Below are 24,640 nucleotides of genomic sequence, written 5' to 3' on the forward strand. Positions count from 1 at the left end.
AGCCAGGCTCACCTGTCGGCTGCCGTGCTTCCTCTGCCACCCGCAGGGTTGTCACACTGGGCTGCTCCCCTGCAGGGCTCTTTACTCCTCCCGCTTGCCTGGCCAGTGACCAGCATGCCTTGGCGACCACCATCTGGGCGACCTACAGCTGCTCAGTGTGCTGGGACAGCTCCCGTCCTTACAGAGATGGGATTGTTGCTTCAGTGCTGACAGACTGGTTACTGTCCAGCCGTTGTCAGTGATCTTGTCTTGTGCAGAGAGGCTCCAGGTAGGCACTGGAAGAAATGGACACAACAGAGGTGATGGCTGTGTTGAGGCCAGGTTTCAGACCAGGGCACCTGGGCTGCAGAGACTTCAGTTGGTTGGAGCAGGGAGCCACGCTGGCCCCACAACCTCAGGAGCAGTGGGTCGCAGTGCAGTGCTGGGCTGGCTGTCACCCCCATAGCTCCCGAAAAATGCGGATTACTGGACCCCACCCATGGAGCTTGACCCACGGAGTCTGAGTTGGTCCCTGGAATCCACATTTTTTTTTCTTTATTGATTTTAGAGAGAGAGGAAGGGAGAGGGAGAGAGAGAGATAGAAACATCAATGAGAGAGAACATCAATTGGCTGCCTCCTGCCTGCTCCCCACTGGGAATTGGGCCCACAACCTGGGCATGTGCCCTGACTGGGAATCAAACTGGCGACCTCTCGGTGCATGACAGACTCTCAACCACTGAGCCACACTTGCCGGGAAATTTGGTACCATTTTTAAAAGTCCAAACGTGTTTTCTGAACGTGCCCAAGTCCTGGTTCTTTATTGTATCTCTAAGCTCAACAGCAAGATGAGTGATTAAGCTTGGGTTGGCCGCACACAAGCTGTCTTTCACGTGGGCTTTGTTCACACCAGGATGAACAACTACCTCAGTAGGATAGTTTTAGGATACAGGGAACATCTTGGGGGTAGCCAAATTTACTCAGTAAACATCCAAGCCAAGTTCTCCTAATGATGCACAGTTGTAATTTTCTGTATGGTAATCTGGAATCATGTTGGTGGGTCAAGTTTGATGAGTTCCTTTGATAAGGCCCCAGTCTCTTTAGTGGTTTGTCATTTCGTGTGTCTTTTTTGGCCTCGCGTTCTGGAGCAGGCTGCCTAGCAGCTGTTGTAATTTTTGTTGCTTGTCTTCTCAATCAACCCTGGTTTTGAAGAAATAAAACGTCGTTTGACTCATAGAAAAGACTAATCTAGTTTGGGCGGGGATTTCCAGCTCAGGACATTTTATTTTTTTGAACAGCATGCATATGTCTTTGGCTTTCTAAGAGATGGTTCTAATTTTCTGAACTGTTTTTTACTGGTTATTACAAATAGATTCTTCAGGAGGAGCTTCTAAGTACTAAACAGTGGTCAGTTTGTGAGTGCTTAGAAGTTGCCAGTGGCTGCTACGTATTTGACTTGCTCATCCTTAAACTTAAAAGCTGTTCTGTTTTTCACATCTTTAATAGAGTCAGATTAGGAAATTTATAACTGCCACGTGTCATCATAAATATGCATTGTTCTTATTTTAAGACATTTCCGTTCTAAAAGTGTGCGTACTTCTGTTATTATTATGTGTGAATTTTGGGGTGATATTTAAGACCTTTTGTTGGCAATGTATATATATATTTAAAACAGACATAAAAAGTAGCATCCACCCACATCCCCAGGGCCCATGGAGAAGCAGGCTGGGATGAGTGGGTGGGCTGCAGGCAGCTACGTGGTTTCTGCAGGTTCCTCCAGTACAGGGACAAGTAGCTCGTGTCTCCTGTGAATCTGGGGAGAGAAAAGTTCACATTTTAGCTGCCTTCCCTTCTAAGTTGCTGTTCTTGTTAGTTCATAAAGCAGTTTTTTTCAGCATTGGCAGTACAAATGGAACCTCAGTCTTCAAATTTTCCAGTATTTTATTGGGTGTCTGCTGTGTGTACGGTGCCATGTGAATGGGGGAGACTCAGGTGACGTGGAGCCCTCCAGGAGGACATGCAAATTGCTGATGTCTCCGGGGGGGTCTCGGGTTGGCTTGGGGCCAGGCAGAGAGAGTCTTGACTGGACTAGCCTGGGGCCTCGGGATATGGGCAGCCGCTCCTTGTTTGTCTTGATTGGAGCTCTCTTCTAATTCGGGACTAAATGCAAGCAGGACTTTGGAGGAGGGTGGAGAGAATTCACATCCCAGAATGCAAGGACGTGAATGGTGTGGAGGACCTGGTTGGTGTCGGGCTCCGTACTGCGAGGGTTCCTTGGTGTGGAAGAAATTTTTGCTAATCAAACTTTTTACTTTATTTTTTTCTTCTAGACATTTTCCCCGCCTTATGTGTATATCAACAAATGTAATCATTTGTTTAAAAAAAATCACAATAAGGGGTTGTACTTTATCCTGCATAGGATGCCACTTTATATTGTGGACTGCTTTCCATGGTATTATGAATAGAGCGAGTCCGTTCATTTTTAATATCTGCTTTGTATCCCATTGTTTAGATATATCATGTCCCTTACTGATGGATGTTTGGGCGATTTCCAGGTTTTTTTCTTCTGTGTTACAAATAGTTCTGCAGTGAATCTATCTGTCTATCTACAAACTATTACAAGTTCCTGTAAAATAAATTGTCAGAAGTGGAATTACGAGGCCAAACACTCTATGCTCCCATTTAAATATTTAATAGAGAGTCAGATTGCCTTCCACACTGACTGCTAAAAGCAAAGATGGTATCACTTTTATTGCACGCCTCCTGTGTTCGCTGGGTGCTGAGGGGGGTGCAGAAAGGGTACCTGAGGGTTTGTTGCCCCCAGGAATCTTCGTCTCGGCTGTGCACCTCATCCTAGGGAGTGTCTGGGGTGTCAGTGTGGGTGGGTGGGCGAGTGGGTGGATTTAATTCAAATTTTCAAGCTCGCATGGTGTCTGGTACTAGTCTTTCATTTTATTGATTCTCTTGGGGAACGGATGTAATTTCCTTAGGGCAGGGACCTCATTCCCCGTGACTTACTCTGTGCCTCACACATCTTCCTTCCTTTGTGGAGACATTGTAATTATAACATGTCAGGCAGGATTTGAGGATCTAATTGAGACATTTCCTTTTGTTGGGGGGATGTATAAAGAAGTAATAACTTTGGCATTCTGTACAGGTCATGGAATATCAGCCTGGAGGGGACTTACTGTCACTTTTGAATAGATATGAAGACCAATTAGATGAAAACATGATTCAGTTTTACCTAGCTGAACTGATTTTGGCTGTTCACAGTGTTCATCAGATGGGATATGTACATCGGTGAGTGAGACTCTCTGGTAGAATACTGAGAATTTATCTGTATCACCTAACAGTTCCAATAATAGAATAACTGGGTAAATGATTTCAGCATCAAAATAACCTTCCATCCCATTTTGAGCCAGTCTTCACTATAACTGGCTGAAAGGAAATTTTCCAAAATGGCAGGCATTTCAGCTTACCCATTCAGCAGTGAAGTAGATCTAGAATTGTAATGTCCTTAAGTTTGCTGGTAAGATCTGTAAACGTGGTTAATAAGACCAGGAGCTTTCAGATGGGTTCTTTTGATTACATGGTAGAAACACGGAATTTGACTTTCAGAAGGAGCTGAAATACAAAGTAGGAGCAGACCATGGAGGAATACTTTTGACCTTACCTGTTAGTAATTTACAAAGGTGTTCCATAAAAATCCTAATTCTAATAGCGTTTCTGTGCATCCTCATTCATCTGATTTTTAAAAAATGTTTTCATTGATTTTTTAGAGAGAGAGATAGAAACATCCATGTGTGAGAGAAGTATTTATTGGCTGCCTCCAGCACGCCCCTTATTGGAGATCGAGCCCACAATCTGGGCATGTGGCCTGTCCAGGAATTGAACTGGGACCTCTCAGTTCATGTGATGATGCTCAATTCACTTAGCCACACTGGCTGTGCCATCTGATGTTTTATATACATCTGAGAATGTTGTGGGAATGGAATGATGGTGAGACCAGTAATCACAGTAATCCTCTTCCTCCTCCTCCTCCTCCTCTTGAATTTGTTTTGCAAAATGTGTGCTTATTATTTATATCCATCAATTGGGAGGTCTATATAGCAGAACACGGACAGTAAGATTCTTGGCTGAATCAGTGTCCTAGATGAGCAGTTGCTTGCTGATTGGCATGGAGAAGACACATTAATTTGTGGCCTGATTTTCTTACAGAGACCTCAAGCCTGAAAATATTCTCATCGATCGGACGGGACACATCAAGCTAGTAGATTTCGGATCAGCTGCTAAAATGAACTCAAATAAGATGGTAACAAAATGCAATAAGATAGCTTAATATAGGTTGTACTGAAAAGCATTCTGTGATCCTCGTAAGTTTGGGAAATACTGGGATAAAGCTGAGTGACACTTGGGAGCCTTTGTCTGCCAGGGTATGACATGACTTCTCTTGGGGGATGAGAGTGTGGATGGGGACACAGCTGTTTCCCAGACTTACTTGACCTTGGTACCCTTTTATGGATAATATCTGTTCATACCCTACAAGACATTTTTAGGAACATTCTTATAGTTTGTTCAAAAAGAAAGGAAAATGCTTATTTTATTTTTTTTTCCTTCATTTTCCTTGCCTGTCTTCTGTTACATTGTTGTTTTTTTTAAGCTTAGAATATTTTGATGACATGCAATCTTCATTATCTCAAATCCTGTATTTTCTATGCAGAAAATTTAAATTAATCAGCATTTTAACCACATATCCTAGGTATTAAGAAGCAAGTGCTCAAAATGACAATTCTAAGTCCTGGAACTATGGTAAAAATTAAAATATGTGCTCAGTAGTAAGGCAGGAGGGTAGCTATTAAGATCAAAAGCGAGACTACTTTAGGAAAAACATGACAAAGTAAAAAAAAAAAATTATTAAAAAAATCTTCTACAAAAGTTGATACATATTAAAATGTGAATTTGGAAGTCAATTATGCAAAAAATGGTAGGTCCAAGAGAAAATCGACTTAGATTTTAAGACTAATTTCACAACCAAACCACTCAGTGACCTACACAAGTCCTTCTGAGTCTGGCCTTTTATTCTTTCTCTGGAATACTGATTCGAGTAAAAAACGCACAAATTAAGAGGTTAGAGAAGCTACTCTTCAGAATGCCCCCAGCCGTGAGAGTTAAGTCTTTTATATAAAGGCAATATGTAAAATAACCTTTTTTTCCCCTCAAGTTCCTTGGAGGAAAGGTGGGTATTATTTCAGATTATGTTTTATAGTTTATTCCCCTTGACCATTACATTAAGAATTAGATCATAGAACCAAAGCATTTTATTTTAAAAACTATGTGCAATTTAGAAACAGGCATGACAACTTAGATATAGAATTTATGGTGGACGACAGCCCAGGGGAAAAAATTAAATACAGCAAAAGTTTTATCACCTGGGATTTTTAAAATGTATACATTGCATTTGTATCCTTAAAAAGTCACACATCTGGAAATTAGTTGAACCCTAGGCACATAGTCTGATACTAGTTGAAGCATAGGTACCTAGCACCACTGACATTTTGGTCTGGATAGTGCTTTATTGTGGGGCATCTTGTGTATTACAGGATATTTAGCTGCATGCCTGGTCCCTGTCTACTAGGTAGATGCCGGTAGCACCTTTCCCTCCAGTTGTGACAACCAAACATATCTCCAGACATTGCCAAATGTCCCCTGGGTGGCAAAAGCACCCCTGGTTGAGAATCACTGCAGTGGATTGAGAAGCATGATGTGTTTGCAATAAGAAAACCTAGTCGGAATGCTAGGCTAAGATCCCAAGTCACTCCTTGGAAACGAAATGGGATTTAAGACTAAGGCCTTATCTCTGCATCTGAAGTCACTCTCTTCAGAGCCCTTGGGGGAGCGGCAGGACTCGTGTTCACTTCCGATTTCTGCTTTTCAGTGCTTCAAACGGCCCTTTCCACTTCTAGTTGTAGCAACCTTCCCTCCAGGCCGGGAGCCTTCCGGAGGCACTCTCTTTTATTTGCGGCTCCACAAGCTTAACCCCAGACTACGCTGGCCAAGGAGATGTGGTACCCAGTCCTGTGCACTGAAGAGTATTGCACCTTCTCTCCCCGTGGAGACAGAATCATTTCTCTACAACTTCCCGCTTTTGGGGCCGAGAACGTGAAAAGCTGAGAAGGAGTTTTAACATTGTTTTAAGTGCAAAGTCCCTTTTGTTATAGATCATAGAAGATTAAGAATCTGCAATCTAGCCCTGGCAGGTTTGGCTCAGTGCTTAGAGCATCGGCCTGCAGACCAGGAAGTCCCGATTCGGTTCCCGCTAAGGGCACGTACTTCGGTTGCAGTTTGTCCCTGGCTCCGGTTGGGGTCATGTGGGTGGCAACCACTCAATGTGTCTCTCATTGATGTTTCTCTTTCTCTCTTCCTTCCTCTCTCCCTCCCGCTCTATCTGAAGATAAATGCGAAAACGTCCTCAGGTGAGGATTAAAAAAAAAAGTGCAATCGAGATCAAGTATGGATGTAGAATTATCATTTATTTTGGTATTTTTGATCAATGGTGGTAGGTTAAAAATGTGTTTCCTTTAAATAGAATATTTTATGGCCCTGGCTGGGTAGCTCAGTTGGTTAGAGCTCTGTCCTGATACGTGAAGGTTGAGGGTTTGATCCCCAGTCAGGGCACATACAAGAATGAATGAATCAGCCAATGAATGCATAAATAATTGGAACAACAAATCAGTCTCTCTCTCTCTGTCTCTCTGTCTCTGTCTCTGTCTCTGTCTCTGTGTCTCTCTCCCTCTCCCTTCCCCTCCCTCTCTCCCCTCCTCCCTCCCTCTCTCCCCTCCCTCCCTTCTTTCCTCCTCCTCTTTCTCTCCTTTTTGTGTCTCTCAAAAAAAAAAGTTTAAATAGAATGTTTTATAGGCCTAAAGTAAGTTCTAAATTTTTTTTTTTGTACTCAAAATATACTATATAAAATCGAATCCACATTGACTGAAATTATTGTATGTTACTCACCCCAAATCAATTAATCTTTTTCCCTGCCACTCCCAAATATTATCCTTGTGTTTTGGATATTTGTGAATCTTACATCTGTTGCACCTTCCATCTTCTGTTGTCTCTGTTTCAGGCTTCTTAGTCAGAATATTGCTTTGGGGCGTTTTTGTTAGTAAACAAGGGTGGGCCGTTCTGCCTGGAGATTTGGGTGTTGAGCTGAGATGTGCCGTGGACATGTTGTGTGACTTAGGTCACCTACTTTGCCTTGTTAGACTCTCAAAGAATGGCAAACAGCTAACATTTCTAACCTGTCTCATTCAGCTCTCAGGAGAACAACTGTAAGAAGATTATAAATAAAGATGATAATTCAGCCCCATTTAGCAGTTGGAAACTCATAGGAGATAGCCCTCTTTGAGATTTATGCAGGAGTGAAAAGATTCCTCGTGCGAATCCCTTAGCCCCCCGCTTCTGCAGAGGTGGACGTTTCCGCCCTGGGCAGCTGATGGGCAAACATAGGCGGGAGCTGTTTTCCGTTTAAGCATTTGCTGGGAAGGGGCTGGGGAAGAGGAAGACAGTGGTTTTCTCACCTTCTTCTCGTCTGCTTTCTGCTTGTAAAAGAATCTGTTAGATTAATTCTTTTTTTTTTCTTTATCCTTACCTGAGGACATTTTTGCATTTATCTTCAAATTGAGGAAGAGAGGGAGGAAGAGAGAGAGAGAAACATTGACGTGAGAGAGACACATCGACCCAACCAGGACCGGGGTGAACCGCAACCGAGGTGCCTGCCCTTAGCGGGAACCAAACCTGGGTCTCTCTGGTCTGCAGCCGACGCTCCAACCGCTGAGCCAAACTGGACAGGGCTCTTTTTTTTTTTTTTAACCCTCTGTCTCTAAATATGACTGACCCTTCTGCCTCCTCGCCATTTTCTTATCGTCGCCTCCTGAACTGGTGTATTTTCTTCCCTGTCAATAAAGTGAAAATGAACTGAAGTTCATATACGGGGGGCCTTGTCAGATGGTGCGCTGCAGGCAGGCTGGACTCCTAGGGCGTGATTCCCCGTTCACATGTCACCCAGGTTAGCTGGCAGTGAATGGCCCCCGGAGGAGAGTGAAAGCATCTTGCAGAATCCTTGTCAGGTTGTGTGAGGTTACATGTTGAACAGGTTTCACGTGCTGGGAGGTCAGCAGCTAATGGAAACTTAGTAGTCATTAATGGTCATTAAAAGTCTTTGTTAATTACTATTAGTTCCTGTAGTTGGACATGTACAGAAAGCAAGCCAGGCAACTGCCACTTGACCCAGTGATTCCACTTCTAGGAATAAATCCTAGGAAGCCTGAAACACCAATAAGAAAGAGTATGTGGCCCTGGCCGGTTTGGCTCAGCGGTTAGAGCGTCGGCCTGCGGTCCTGAGAGACCTGGGTTCGGTTCCCGCTAGGGGCACGAACCTCGGTTGCAGTTTGTCCCCGGCCCTGGTTGGGTCATGTGGGTGGCAACCACGCGACGTGTCCCTTTCACGTCGATGTTTCTCTCTCTCTCTCTCCCTCCCACACTCTATCTGAACAAAAAATAGAAAAAATGTCCTCGGGTGAGGATAAAAAAAAAGAAAGAAAGAGTATGTGCACCCCTATGTTCATAGCAGCACTATTTACAGTTGCTAAGATCTGGAAACAGCCCAAGTGTCCATCAGTAGATGAGTGGATGAAAAAGCTGTGGTACACACACACAGTGGAACACTATGCAGCTGTATGAAAGAAAGATCTCTCATCCTTTGAGACGACAAGGAGGGACCTCGAAAGTGTTATGTTAAGTGAAATAAGCCAATCAGATCAAGACAAGGATCACATGATCTCGCTTATTTGTGGAATATAATGAACAAAATAGATCCAGAGACATGGAAGTAAGGAACAGACTGACCAACCTCAGAGAGAAGGGGGTCGGGTGTTGGGAAGAGATAAAACAAAGAACTTAAATGCTTATATGCATAACCAGTGGACACAGAGCAGTGCTGTGAAGGTGAGGAGTGGGGGGTGGAGCAGGGGGCCAGGAGGAGGGTGTCAATCAGGGAAAAAGGAGTGACATCTATAATTAAAAATAATTTAATTAATTAATTAATTTATTTATTTTTTTATCCTCACCCGAGGTCATTTTTCCATTTTTTACTCAGATAGAGTGGGAAGGAGAGAGAGGAAGAGAGAGAAACATCAATGTGAAAGGGACACATCGAGTGGCCACCACCCACACGACCCAACCAGGGCCGGGGACAACTGCAGCCAAGGTACATGCCCTTAGCAGGAACCGAACCAGGGTCTCTGTGGACCGCAGGCTGACGCTCTAACCGCTGAGCCAAACTGGCCAGGGCTAAAAATAATTTAAAAGAAAGCAAACTAGGGAGTATTTTTCTTTAAAATTTAGACAGTTTACAAAATGAGACATAAATGTCTATGATTACATATCTGTTACGGGCAAGACTTAGTTGGAGGATGATCTGACTCTCTTTGGTAAGTGTAATCATGAGTTTGAAAATGAGGTATTGGTAATTTTATTTTATTTTATTTTTTAATCCTCACATGAGGATATTTTTCCATTTATCTTTAGACAGAGTAGGAGGGAGGGAGGGAGAGAGAGAGAGACAGACAGAGAGAAACATCGATGTGGGAGAGACACATCGACTGGTTGCCTTCCGCGCAACCCCAACCAGGGCCGGGGAGGAACCGCAACCAAGGTCCATGCCCTTGACCGGAATCGAACTGGGGTCTCATTGGTCCACGGGCCGATGCTCTAACCGCTGAGCCAAACCAGCCAGGGCGAGGCATTGGTAATTTTATACCCTTTGCTGGGTCATGCTGATAAACATAACCTAGTCAAGTTCCTTTCAGCTCTATGGTTGCAGACAAGTAACCAAGCCGTGTGAGCTGCAAAGAGGGAGAACTGAATATTCTTGAACAACCTAGTGTGATGATAAAATAAAACCCAACACGTGCAAATGATGCATATTGGAGGGTTGTGTATTAATGGTTCTGCAGGGTAATTAGGCATACAGGGTAAGCATTTAATCAACGGTACAGTGGCGTTACCAATACCTGCTTAAATCAAGGTATTACAGCGTTTCTTCTCTAATTTTGATTGTTGAAAGATACTTATTTCTCATTGTCAGTATTGAGGGTTTTCACCAGAACCCTGCCATTTAATCCTAATCTTGTGTTGAGCTCGTTAACGTTTACACGCATATTAAAAGACAGCCATCTGGGCTAAGGCGTCCTCTTGACATAAGCTACTTTCAGTTCCTCAAGCTTAGGGTGTCCTGTCTTAGACCATGTATTTTCTCCTTGCTCTTCGTTTTGTCCATCAACACAGGCCTGTGGGCTTCTTGGGTGGTGTGAACATCTAGATTTCCCAAATGGGCACTTGCGGTGGGAATCCTGTCACCCAAACAGTGGATGACATTGGTGTCACACTGCTTTCTGGGTTTACAGTTTGGAAAAGCCTATGGTGGGCCGGAGGCAGGGGGTAAAAAGAGGGACTAGGGGAGAATGAGACCATTTCCTGTCACAGTGGGTCTCTGGCAGAGGCATGGACAAAACTCAAGTTACAGGCTGCATGAGCTTGGGTCCTAGTGTCCTCTCTGAACGTTCGCTTTCCTCTCAATTCCCAGGCAAAGCAAAGCAAATTTACTTTCTTGATATAAAGCCCAGTGTTAAAGACATGTGGCCTTACCCATAAAATCTCCCGGCTCACCCAGGGGCACTTAACATCCATTAATGGGGAGAAGGTTCTTTTGTGCCATGTAACTGTCGATGTAAGACAAGCATTTTTATTTTTATTTTTTCTTTATTGATTTTAGAGAGGGAGAGAGAGATAGAAACCACTAAATCGATAAGAGAGAACATCGATTGGCTGCCTCCTGCATGCTCCCCATTGGGGATTGGGCATGTGCCCTGACTGGGAATTGAAATGGCGACCTCTTGGTACATGGGTCAGTGCTCAACCACTGAGCCACACCAGCTGGGCGAGAGAAGCCTTTTTAGATGTAGGGTTATTGGGCAACTGGTCAACACGGTGTATGACTGACATCAGGCCCTGTCTTGTTTATGGGGAAGAAGGTTAGAGAGGTGATCCTTAGACTTCAAATTTCATGGCTTAATAAAACTTCAAAACAATTTTGAAGACCAAAAGCATTGCCAATTTACTAGGTTGCCTCAGAAAAGGTGGGGGTAGTGGGGAGGAAACCTATTTCTGTCATGAGCACCATTTCAAGAATCAGGACATTTAAACACCAAAACAGGCCGAAGGATAGATTCCCAGGAAAAAGGACAGTTCTTTAAATGGATTCTGTTTGGCTTTATAAAAAGACACCCTACATCGTCCTAATCTTTCTTTGCCAAGGACAGGTGCTTGGATGCCATTGGACTCTAGGGCCCTGGTTTCTGGACAGTGGGGAGGGAACCAGGGAACAGAAGTTGGGGGTGAGGAAAATGAACTCATTAACATTTGACCGCTGGTGCAGATGTTCCTATCTTGCCCCATGGATAGATCAAAGTCAGAATGTTGATTCCAGATATTTAAACTTGAGATATAACATGTTTGTCTTATTGTGTTGCCAGCGGGGTATCAGTTTTTTTCAGTAATGGGTAGATTGATTTTACAGATTCATCTTTAGGATTTGTTACCATTTTGCTGTTTCATAAGTGAGGAAAGTTGTCATATCAGTAACGTGTACGAGGAAAGATGTCTTCCGTTTCAGGTCTATACTCCCCTCTCCTTGTGTAACCAAAGGGTATATACCATCCACTCTTTGCCCTTTCCCTTTGGATTATACTATGTGCTTAAAAAAAAAAAAGGTAAATTATTTGCGTTTCCTGACAGTGTACCACTTGACAGAAGGTTTAAGTGCCTGGAAGAATAGTAATCAGTAGCAAATCAACTTGTGTCTGAAATGTGGCTGCTCGCAGTCTATTTGAGGATAATTGAAAGCTTGTTGTGTTCATTTTATTTTATTTATGGGTTTCTAGGTGAATGCCAAACTCCCGATTGGGACCCCAGATTACATGGCCCCGGAAGTGTTGACAGTGATGAATGGGGATGGAAAAGGTGTCTACAGCCTGGACTGTGACTGGTGGTCAGTGGGAGTTATTGCTTATGAGATGGTTTATGGACGGTCCCCGTTCACTGAGGGAACCTCAGCCAGAACCTTTAATAACATCATGAATTTCCAGGTAAAGAGCTATCAGTCGATTTTGAAGTAATATTGAGAAATGTCATTTAAAAATTGTGGAATGGCCCAGCCGGTGTGGCTCAGAGGTTGCTGGTTAGACTCCTGGTCAGGGCACATGCCCAGGTTGTGGGTCCGATCCCCAATGGGGGCATGCAGGAGGCGGCCAATTGATGTTCTCTCTCATTGATGTTTCTTTCTCTCTCTCCCTTTCCCTCTCCCTTCCTCTCTCTCTAAAATCAATAAAGAAAAAAATAAAAATTGTGGAATGAGCATTTGTAATGGAAGTCAGCGGTACTGGTTAATAACAATAGCAGATACTTACATAGCACTTACTTTGTGCCAAAAGCTGTTCCAAACACTTTATTAATGGTAGTTGATCGACTTCCTGCTGCCGGTAATTAATTGTAAGCCTACATCATTATTTTGTGTACCATTAAAAAGGAGAACCTGCTGCCAATTAATCTATGATATTTGATTGAATGTAAACTGCACTTTGATTTCAGTGCTGTGACATGTTAATAAATGTGAGTCTTGGAATGGATGAAATATAGTTTATTAACTTGACCAATTCTCTAACAACCCTGTGAGGTGAATATTACTGTTTTCATTTAACAGATGAGGAAACCAAGCACAGAATAGTTAAGTAACTTGTCCAAAATAACACAGGCCGTCTGGCTTTGCAGTCCATGCTCTTGAAGTTTTGGGTATACTGCTTCCTAGTACTAATAGTTGTCGAATGTGATTGAGGACGTGAACTAGAAATACAGTAATATAGAGAGAGTAGGATTTAATACAGTTTTGTAATAATTGACTGTTCACTATACGAAGCCCTTTTCTCAAAGATACGATAAATATATATGTTTCCGTTTCAACCAAAATGAAAAAGAGAACTGATTTCACAGACTTTTGTATCTCACCCAATTACATCTTTCTGGAATACTTAATACATATCTGTATGTGTATAATACATATTTTATGTGCATAATGCATGCATAGTTATTTGTTATTCTTGAGTCTCCTCTTGAGTTCACGTTTCCTCTTCGATGATTCTTGGGGCTGACTTATTTCCTTCCTTTCGATCCACCCGTTCAGCAAGGAGTGGATTGCCCTAGTACTCTTAGGTACCAGGTTTGCAGTGATGAGCAGGGAGAAGGCTCTCTCTGCCTCTTCCTCCATCACACAGACACCAGAATACATGCAAAAGCAGAGGACAGAGGGAGGACGCAGGAGGGAATGACAGGGTAGAAGAGGTGGGCCGGGAAGGAAGGGCTCGGCTGGGGAGGGTGTTCTCAGCGGACGGAACAGCATGGTTTGTTCAGGCAGCTTTAAATAGCTCGTCATTGTTGGACAGCCCAGAGCTAGATGGGGCGTGGAGCTGGATGAAATGGGAGAGAGCAGGGGTCAAGTGATGAAAAATAGTGAACCCTTGCAAAGAAACCAGGCCTACTGATGTGAACGGCTATTTATTTTGGGAGCATGCCTTTGGTCCAAAGTGAGGAGGGCACAAACTCCCTTCTTTAAAAAACAGAAAAGAAACCTGCATATATGAGAAATACTTTTTTTTATTAACTTTGGGACATGTGAAGCTGAGTTTGCGAAGGGAATAATGATTTTATTATTATTATTTTTTGGAATAGCGGTTTTTGAAATTTCCAGATGACCTTAAAGTTAGTAGTGAACTACTGGATCTGATTCAAAGTTTGTTGTGCGGCCAGAAAGAGAGACTGAAGTTTGAAGGCCTCTGCTGCCACCCCTTCTTCTCAAAGGTCGACTGGAATAACATTCGTAACTGTAAGTAGAGCCGTGACCCTTCAATTCCGGGGTTGGGATGAAGAAACGCTTGAGAATGATCTGAAATTATTGTGGCCCACAGAAGCTGGTATAAATGATAAAACTAAGGGCCTTAATTATCTACAGGAATGGAAAAGGCTAATGGTGTAGTGTAGCTGTCTTTGAGTAATAATTTCACTTTGAAATTGTTTGCATAAAACTGGGTCACTTATCAAACTGTGTGTGTGTGGTCTTTAAGAATATTACCCCTCAGTAAATTAGAGAGATGGAGGTCAAAGGTGGTCACTTGCTCTGATAGAGTTTCTTCCCAGAAAAAAAATTGGACCTAAGTGTTTTTTTCACAGGTTAGGAAAAAGATTCAGAGATTAGGCCAAGTGCCCAGCTTGCTCCGCTAATGGCCAAGCCCGCGTGAAAACCGCAAATGCCTCGCGTGTTCCTTCGTTTCCCTCTAAAATGTTTGTCTTTGCTCACGAGCATGTGAACTCTGTAATGTATACGCACAGTGGATTCATTCACATGTCCCTCTGTAATCAACTAGTGCAGACTAACTTTATTAAAAACAAAGACCCGGTTTATTGTCAACAAAAGCAAAATGCTTGGTGTTTTACAAATTGGTTTTTTTTTTTTTTTTTATCTTTTTATATTGGATGTGTTGTTGATTGAATGTGCTCTAGTGACCTGACACAATGATTAACATAGATTGGAGCCAGTAGGAAAACAGTTGGCCCTTTAGAGTGTGTATTTTATTATCACTGATGAGGGGAGGCGGGAACATGGAACCCATTTCTAGGTGTGGTTATCACACTTGCATCTGCAGCTGGAATGGGTTGGGCTAGGATCCAGTATTGTCCAGATGAAAGCCATTTTGATGGTTTCTCTGACCTGCCAAAATATTTAAGTAGGTTGTACTTCCATAAATCTGTCTTGGCAATTTTTTCCCCTCTGGTAGCCAGAGTGCTTTATTTTTCTAATCTTTAGGCGTCAATCTCCAAAGTTCTGAGCTTTTATTTTTTTGTTAACCTCACCCGAGGATATTTTTCCATTGATTTTTACAGAGAGTGGAAGGGAGGAAGGGGGGGAGAGAGAGAGAGATGTCGATGTGAGAGACACATATCAGGTGGTTGCCTCCCGCAAGATCCCAACTGGGGCTGGGGATTGAGTCTGCAACCCAGATACATGCCCTTGACTGGGAATCGAACCAGAGACCCTTCAGTCTGCGGGCTGACTCTAACCACTGAGCAAAACTGGCCAGGGCAGGTTCCTAGCTTTTAATCAGAAATATGTAAGGTGTCCCCGCAAAATGTATGCATGCACCCAGGGCTTTGTGATTGTACACATTGCTGGACTCCACGCTATTTGAGTTGTGTTCTAACTAAGTAACTAACAGATATTGTGCCTTTGTCCAGTCCTTTTTTTTTTCATAAACACAAGTTGAATGACTTTCATCAAACACTTGAAGTCATTAACTTTTCCGAGTTCCCGATTGCTATGTAAATGCCTTGTGGCTCCAAAGTGTTGAATAGTCCGCTTTCCACACACAAGAGTGCTCCTGGATGAAAGCAACATTAACCTCTCTGTTGTTTCACCTCTAATTCTTCTTTTTCTGGAAACTAAAGAAAGGAAATACTGCTTAACACAGCAGGGAATAATCTTCTAAAACTCATTATCTCAAGAGGTGGTCCTGGCAGGATATATACATGCAATTTAAGAAGGGTCTGGGCAAATTTATGAATGACAGAGTTGGGAATGGCTTCTGAGGGAAACTTGGACAGGTCTTGGCTTTGACACTGAAGTCAGGTGGAGTGTCTGCGCCCCTCCTGGGTCCTGCCCCTTGGGGATGTTATGGGCAACACCACACGGACCAGGGATCTGACTCAGTTTAGGAATGCTTATTCTCCCAGCAAGTCAAAAACTCTGTGATGAGTTATTGCCACATTCATGGGTCACCCTGATGTTTTGTTCCCAGCTTCACATCGTAAGAGATAAGGTTGGGCTTTCAGCTGCTTATTATTATCATTATTTCAAGGCTGTTCTCCAGGTTTCACTCAGGGGCCTCTTAAGTGGAGCCTCTTAATGTTCCCTGGGCTGTGCAATTCTGGTGACGTTTCAGATACTGATTAGGATTAGCGTGGTTGTGCCCACGCTAATTTCTGGGCTCTGCAAAGCTGAAGCTAACAGGAGCTCCTCTCTCACGCCTTTGGGGTCACACCTACCTTTCCTGGCATTGTGCACCTGCTCCTGTCAGTGGGGAAGTGTTGCTGCCTGGTGCACTCTTCTAGATATTTCTCCCCCCAAAGGCATAGCGATGTCCATGGAACCAGCAAATTTGTGCCTTTCATCCGAGACAGTCACTCTCGACACTGAGCGATGCAAAATGCGAGTGTTGGTCGTGGATTATTCCTTAACAGTGGTTCTCAACTTTCCTAATGCCATGACCCTTTAACAGTTCCTCATGTTGTGGTGACCCCCAACCATAAAATTATTTTCGTTGCTACTTCATAACTGTAATTTTGCTACTGTTATGTCTTAGGCGACCCCTGTGAAAGGGTCGTTTGACCCCCAAAGGGGTCGCGACCCACAGGTTGAGAACTTGTATGGTCTTTTGCTTGTGGCATGGCATTTTCCTTTGAATTGCCTTTCTTTCACCATTCTGGGAAAGATGATTCTGAGTTTTCAGGTCCTTGGGCATTTGCTAGCAGAGAGTACATTTTGCTTTGCTTCTGGTGCACCCTTGCTGATGAATACTGCACTGTTCACCTGCCAAATAGGTCTCTCTCTCTTTTTTTTTTGCTAATGATCATTACTTGCTACCTGAATGGCCATAGTGAAACTACAAGGTCATAATTCTGTGGATGCTCAGTTAACCTGAAAGATGACAGCCTTTGGTTTGAAGGAGAGGGATTCTGTTTCTTCCTAGCCTCATTGGAAAGTCTACATATTGTTGAGTGTAGAAATCAGCACCATGTAACTCACTGGGTATTTTACTCAAGCCCTTTATTTATTTATTTATTTTTCCTCACCCGAGGACATTTTCCCATTTTTTGTTCAGATAGAGTGGGAGGGGGAGAGAGGAAGAGAGAGAGAGAGAGAGAAAGACAGAGAGAGAGAGAGAGAGACATTGACGTGACAGGGACACATCGAGTGGCTGCCACCCGCACGACCAACCAGGGCCGGGGACGAACTGCAACCAACGTACATGCCCTTAGCGGGAACCGAACCCGGGTCTCTCTGGACTGCAGGCCGATGCTCTAACCGCTGAGCCAAACCAGCCAGGGCCACTCAAGCCCTTTAGAATGACAGGAAATAGCACCTATTCTGAGTCAACCACATGGTATTAAAGTATATCATACCTTATTACTTTAAAACTGTTCTGTCAGAGGTAAGAATTATTACACCCATTTACAGATGCGGACATTGTGGTAACTTGTCCCAGGCCATATAGCAAGTAAGTGAGAGAGGCCAGATTGGGGTTGAAGTTTGAACCCATGCTCTTTCTACGCTAGCATCCACGCTTTGGCATACGTTAATGGGGATTTGAAATAATGTTTGTAATGATGACAAATAATAGACCAGGTCACACTAGAGTGGTTTAATCTCTGTGTCTGTTTAAGCATTTTTGTAATTGAAGTAATGTTTGAACGTACAGGACTCATGACATTTGAGTATCTGCAGCATGCTCAGTGCTGCATTGGGCGCTGTAGCTCTGTAGATGAATAATTTTGGATTTGGTCCTGTCTTCATGGAGCTTATAGGCTGCACATTAGGTCCTTTGCTTAAATAGAGCTGTGGTCCTGTTAAATTGCTATACCGCAAAATGGTAGAAAGTTTAATGCTTAGTAGGTCACCCACTGGCTTTCTGAACCACACATGCGTGATTTTAAACAAAATATAGACCATGGCCTGGTGACCCCTACTCTAGTAGATACAGCATTCTATTCTTTCTGGTGATCTCTTACCTTTCCCACGCCTCGGAGTTAGCCTGGGAAAGGACAATCAATGTTGGATTAATGACCCACTTCTAAAATCTATAGTCTTGGGACGAATGGAGAGCACTCGATTCACATTCTCTGTTTATTTAGAACAGGGTTTCTCAGCCTTGGCATGTTGACATTGGGACCAGGCAATTCTTTGTCATGGGGGCCCTTGTGTGAATTGTAGGGTGTTCAGCAGCACCTTTGACACCCATAGATGTCAGTAGCACCCTCACCCCCGCAGTTGTGACAACCACAAATGTCTCCAGATAGATTGCCCAGTGTCCCTTGGGGGATACAGTCTCCCCAGGTTGAGAACCGCTGATTTAGAACAACTGCCTGCTTGTTACCCAGGGAGAGACTATTGCAGTAATCGGAAGTCCTCAAGACTGCTGTTGGCTGACAAGCAGTAGAACCGTCATCTGGGCTCAGTAGGACCTTGCTGTGCAGAGTGGGGGCCATGGACCAGCAGCATCTGCATCACCTGGGAGCTTGTTAGAGAGGCAGAGACTCACGCCCCACCTGCTATGTTGAAGCAGCATTTCAGTAAGATCCCCAGGAGTCTGAGTCCTGTGCAGATTAGCATCTAAGAAGCTTGGCAAGAGGAGAAAATTAGGTGTGCGTTTTTTGTTTATTTTTGTTGGGGGTGGGGGTATTCCTAGTTTTGTGCTCCGGGCCCAGGCTAAGGAGAGACTGCTTTTTGGTTAAGAACTTCCGTGGTTGGATAGAACTGCTTAGGAATGCCAGAGTTTAGGATCTGCTTTTGAGGAATGGAAAGCTCTCTCTCTGATGGGCTTTATATCCTTCCCATCTTTCAAGGTGGTGGTTTAACTTAATCTCCACCTGCTGGCAGCAAGTGGTTGTAAAAAGGCGTGTTTATGCCTTCCCACACCCCAGCTTACTGTTGTCTTATATTTACTTCTAATTGAGGATGGATTAACTTTTCATCATTAACACTTTTTTATGCGTGTATTATTCTGCCGTGCCATTTATTGAGCATCTACTCTGTGCTAAGGGCTCTGTTATTGTTTCATTTCCTCCTCCCCAAACTTCTATGAGGCGGGAACAATGACCAGTCCTGCAGTAAAGGTGAGGATACTGAGGCCTAAAGAGATGAAGCCACTTGGTGAAGGTCACAGAGTCAGGCGTCGGCAGTGGCAGCAGTCAAGCCCAGGTCTCCCCGATGCCCAGTTCTCTTGGCTTGCCTGTATTTGAAAAAGTAATACGGTCCATGGTGAAACATTCAAGTGTCAGGGAAGGTCATACGATGAAAAGTGTCTCCTCCCCTCCACAGGCCCAGTGCCTCTTCCTGGAGTGAGGCAGAGCCGCCAGACTGTGTACCCGCCGGGGTAGTCTCCCTGCTTGTGACCACCACCCGGGGTAGTCTCCCTGCCTGTGCTCACTGCCCGGGGTAGTCTCCCTGCCTGTGACCACCACCCGGATGCTCTCGGTGCCGCGGCGCTGCCTCCCCAGAGCTCGGGAGCACTTACTGTCAGGGTGTCTTCCTGCATCGTTGGGACACCTGAGGGACAAGGCTTTGCAGAAGCCTCCTGTGTTTGTCCTTTGAATGTGCCACTCTGTTGATTTCAAATGAGCAGTGCTCTCCTCTCCAGTGCAAACCCTGTGGTGTTTTTTTTTGTTTTTGTTTTTTAATCCTCAACTGAGGACACTTTTCCATTTTTTGTTCAGATAGAATGGGGCGGGGGGGAGAGAAACATCGACGCAAAAGGGACACATCGAGTGGCTGCCACCTGCACGACCCAACCAGGACCGGGGACAAACTGCAACTGAGGTACATGCCCTTAGCGGGAACCGAACCCGGGTCTCTCTGGACCGCAGGCCGACGCTCTAACCGCTGAGCCAAACCGGCCAGGGCAACCCTGTGGTTTTAATATGGATATTGCGGTTATTTATTTTAGTGTTCCGCGTTTCAGGTAGCGTTCTGTCAGTGGCTTGTGCTGTGTGCGTGTGTATGTGTGTGCAGTGTGTGTGTGCATGCAGTATGCGTGCAGTGTATACAGTGTGTGTATGTGTGTGCGCGTGTGTGTAGTGTGTGTGCATGTGTGTATATGAGTACATGTGCGTGCAGTGTGTGTATATGTGTGTGCGCGTGTACTGTATGTGTACGTGTGTGTGCATGTGTGTGTGTGTGCGTGTGTGTGTGTGTGTGTGTGTGTGTGTGTGTGTATTGGGCCTTTTTAAGGTCTCCTATCATTCTGGCCATGTTGTTTTGTAAACTAGTTCAAGGAAGATGATAGGTGTACTTCTCTGTTAGCCTTGGGTGGCCCCTTACCTGTATCTTCCTGTCTGACACCCACCTAGTCACTTCAGGGGCTGGAGGAAGGGAGGAAAGGAGCTGTTTGGGAGTTGGCGTGGAGAAGGTATAAAGAGGGGTATCCTATTGTAGTGATGGCAGAAACAACTTACAGGATCAGGGACACGTGAGCACCACCCGCTAAAACATAAAATAGGAATAATGGAGACATGTAGCCCAGTAGCTCCTAGAGTCTTAGGGGATATACAGGTGAATATTGATGTGTCTCTTGGGGGCTGTTCTGTTTTTAGAGAGTAAGTCATTGACAGGAGAAAATAGACAAAAAAGAGTTAAATGCTTATGAATTAGAATGATAAGATTTCCCTCCTCTAGTCTGTATTTAGAAGCTACACCCAGAGATGTTAAATATCTGTAATATTTCACTTTATTCCAAGATAAATAGAAACAGCTTATTTTAGCTATACTTGCAGTATTAAAAGGATAAAAATAAATAAATGTAGAAATCTGGGTGACGGGAATATCAGGGTAAGGAAATAAAGCCAGGGTCAAAGGTAAAAACAAACACGTTGCTAGCGACGGTTTTGGGCCTCTCAGCCTGGTAGTGGTCAAAGCAGAAAGGAATGTGAACTGTCACACGAGCCTCAGTTCCACGAGCAAAAAACCCCAGGATGGTTTGCTCGGGAAAGACTCGATTTTCCAGATACTGAGCCTGGAGGAATTTCATCAAGGGGTCTCCCATAAATGAGACCCCGTGTGATACCCTGGACCACATTCCTCCGTGCCCTGAGGACTTGCCTACGATTCTTCCTATAGTGCCCCGTAGCGTGAGCCAACAATGCAATGCTGATTCCAGTTCGGCAAATCAGTTCTAAATGAGATAAATTAGTGCCTTTCCTGGGAGAAGACAGGAAACAGGAAATGGGATTGTAGAGAAGGCCCATAAATTGCAGTTCACAGCCCTTCAGTTCTCACTCGCCAGCAAGCCTTCCACAACCAAGCAATCATGGAAATGATTTGGCCAAAGATTCAAAATTATATTAAACATCTGGGACTATATTCAGCAGCCAGCTTTCTAGTCAGCCCCGTGAAGTGTGGTGATTGCATTTCTGTACATGTTCAGAGGGCAGTGTTTGCACAGAATTAAAGAGGGCGGTTGGCAGGAGTCAAATGAGATTAAAGCCTGGGACAAAGGATAGGAGGTCCGGGTTGTCCACGACCAAAGGTTCGGAAAGGATGTTCAGCGTCTCACTTCAGAGGAAATAAGCGCGGCCACCTCTGTTGATCCCTGGTGATGGGAAGGAGAGTACAGCGTTGGCGCCTTGGGTTCGAGGACACACCCTTCCCGTCCCTCAAAATTCTGGCTAACTAGGGACACACACAAGGAACGAATAGCCAGACAGGGACCAAAATAAATCCACTTTCTTCTTGGCCAGGCAGGTGCTCAGTAACCTTTGATGCAGGGGTCTGTTAAATTTAGCTGCCCTACCGAACAGAGAAAGTTGGGCCTTCCCTCGTGGACAGGGAGGCCCTGCCTCAGGGGGCCTGATGGAAATAGGGAGGACAAGGGTGGTCCCTCGGTTGAGTGCCTGCCACGTCTGGACACAGGCAGTGGAACAGGAAGTGGTAAGCCTGGCTCTTGCTTTTGTAACATGGCAACCCTGTGTTCCAATAACACATGCCCTGATGACTGTCCAGCTCCTCCTTCCCTGGGGGAGTGAGCTACAGGGGGAGACTAGATGTGTTCATTCAGTGCTTCTGCCTCATGGGGTGAAGGAGCCTGGGAGGATGCTCCTTAGACCAGGAAAGGACTGGGGACAAAATATTCTCTCTTCCCAGTGGTTGGAGATAGCTTTATTGGGGAATAATAGACATACAGTAAGTACATGTATTTTAAGTGTTCAGTTTAAGTTTGGCATATGCATACACCTGTGAAACCATCACCACACTCAAGATCATGAACGTATCCATCACTCCCGAAAGTATCTTCATGGCTCTCTGTAACCCTTCCCTACCACCCTCTTCCCCTCCCTTCCCTTGTCCCCAGGCAATGACTGATCTGCCTTTGTCACTCTAGTTTGTATTTTCTAAACTTTATATAAATTAAGTCATACAACATGTCCTTGTTTTATCTGGCTTCTTTCATTCAACATAATTATTCTGAGATCCATCCATGTTGGAGGATGTATCATATTTCATTTCTTTTTATTGCTGAGTAGTAGTTCATTACATGGATATACCACAGTGTGTTTATTCATTCATCTGATAGGCACTGGGGTTCTTTCCAGTGTTTGGCTATTTGAAATATAGCTTCTATGAACGTTTGGGTACAAGCCTATGGACACATGCATTCATTTCTCCTGGGCAGGTATCCAGGAGTGGAGTGGCTGGATCCTGGTAGGTGTATGCTTAACTTTCCAAGACAGTGCCAAGCTTTTCAAGGCGTTTGCACCATTTTACATCCCCACTAACAATGCATGAGAAATCTAGTCCTCCATGTCCTGCCACCACGCCAACACTCGGATTTGAAGTCACCCACATCTTGGAAGATAGTCACCCGGGGAGGTAGACTTACATTAAAAATAACAACATTTTCCCCCATGTCATTGTTGAAATGAGGTCATTGTCTCATATTTGTCTCTTTGCCCTCTCAGTAGGGGAGGATGATGGTGTTTGAACGTGTTCTTCCAGCCCCTGTAAACTAGAAGGCAGATCCGAAAACTAAAATGGATTCTGATTTGACTTTTTTCGCAAGAATATCTAGTAGAGGGGCTTCTCTGGCCAAGATGGGACAGTACAAACATCAAAAAGACTGCAGTGCAGACATCTAATATAGAAAAATTCACGAGTTCATACCGACAACTGAGAAGGGAATCTCGCCGGTCACTTCTGGCCATTGCCAAGGGCCCCCGCCCTCCAACTCGTTACTCGGAGTGTTGCCAAGTATAGGGAAAGAACCAAGCGTTTATCCTGCCTTCCTATTTGAACTCTGTTCCAGGGTCACCACATTGTTGATGTAACAAATGTGGAAGGAACGATGCAGTTAGAAAACCACCGTTTTGCAGCCCTTAATGAAACCATGGCTCAAGGCAATGAGCACCATTGGCTGCTGAAATCATTCATTGAAAGATTGGAGGGAACTTTGTGGTGGAGGGAGCAGACTGACACCATCGGAATCCATGGGTCATTCTTCACATCACGAGTAGGGGAACAAGCAGACGTGGTGTGTGCCCTCTAACATCATTGCGCTAGTAAGTAGCCAACACATCCTGGGAAGTATTTTTGCCAAAATAATTGAATGTGAATGTACGGAAGGCCCTGGATTTAACTGCCAGTTTATAGGAGACATGCAGGACAGAGAAACATGCTAAATGATGTCACAAGGACGCAATCAACCAAGTCCAGAATGTGGAAATTCTGTAGGGACACATGATCCAGTTTCTTAAACCAATAAGTGGCATTTAAAAAAAAGAAAAAGGTCAGTGTTATAGATTAGGGGACACACCAACTAAATCAATGTGTGAACCTTGGTTGGATCCCGATTCAAACAAGCCAACTGTAAAGAAACAGTTTTGGGACAACCGGAGAAAATCTAACACAAAAATGGTATTAGAGAATGTTAAGGAGTTACCGTTGACTTTGTGGAGTGTGATGACAGTGTTCATGTATTTTTTTTTTTTTAAGTCCTCCTCTATTAGAGCAGTGGTTCTTAATTGGGGGCGATTTGGCCCTCCGGGGACATTTAGCAATGTCTGGAGGCATTTTTTTGGTTGTTATGACTTGAGGTGCTCTTGGCATCTGGTGGGTCAAGGTCAGGGATGCTGCGAACGCCCTATGATGCACAGGAAAGTCCCCTACAACAAAGCATTCTCCAACTCCAAATGTCAGCGGTGGCCTGAGAAACCTTGTGTTACAGATAGCTCCTGCAGTAATTATGGGTGAAATGATAGGCTCTCTGCTCTCTGGGGTTGGCTTGTAATAATCAACAAGCATGCAAACAGCATGGGGAGGGGGTGAGCTGAAACCGCAGTGGGAGTGGCCAGTTATGGAAGCTGGGTGAAGGGCACATGAGAATTCAGTTTTCTACCTCATTACTTTTGTGCATGTGAGTTTTCACAGCAAAAAATGTAAAAATAAATTTTAAAAATGTTGGAGGAAAGGATACTACAGAGTCTGGAGGACAGCAAAGAATGAATCGAATCCGAGGTGTTCTTGGATGTAGTAATTCAGGGAAAGTTGTTGGGGCTGAGGGTAAGCAGATTCCAGGGAATGAAAGCTGATAACCAGCTCATTGGCTATTGTTTAAGTATGGTCTGGGGGCTTCCACCTGGGCCCCAAACTGGATAGATCCAAACCCAGCTTTGCAGAGAAATGCCTAGCTGCAGTTTGCAAGGATTCTGTCTTTTGAGTGTTTTCGAGCCTATGCAGGT

The 24,640-nt window shown here is 44.3% G+C and overlaps 1 protein-coding gene across 1 annotated transcript in view; it reads left to right on the forward strand.

Annotated features, from left to right (window-relative positions):
• Nucleotides 1-24,640, forward strand: part of CIT (citron rho-interacting serine/threonine kinase) — a 159,263-nt gene that overhangs the window by 28,210 nt on the left and 106,413 nt on the right. Inside the window, exons 6-9 of the mRNA XM_036276369.1 lie at nt 3,135-3,277; nt 4,196-4,289; nt 11,974-12,177; nt 13,814-13,967. Coding sequence (XP_036132262.1) covers nt 3,135-3,277; nt 4,196-4,289; nt 11,974-12,177; nt 13,814-13,967 — 595 coding nt within the window. The remainder of the gene's footprint in view (nt 1-3,134; nt 3,278-4,195; nt 4,290-11,973; nt 12,178-13,813; nt 13,968-24,640) is intronic.

This window comes from Molossus molossus, unplaced genomic scaffold, assembly GCF_014108415.1.
Source record: "Molossus molossus isolate mMolMol1 unplaced genomic scaffold, mMolMol1.p scaffold_m16_p_22, whole genome shotgun sequence".
Lineage (NCBI taxonomy): Eukaryota > Metazoa > Chordata > Mammalia > Chiroptera > Molossidae > Molossus > Molossus molossus.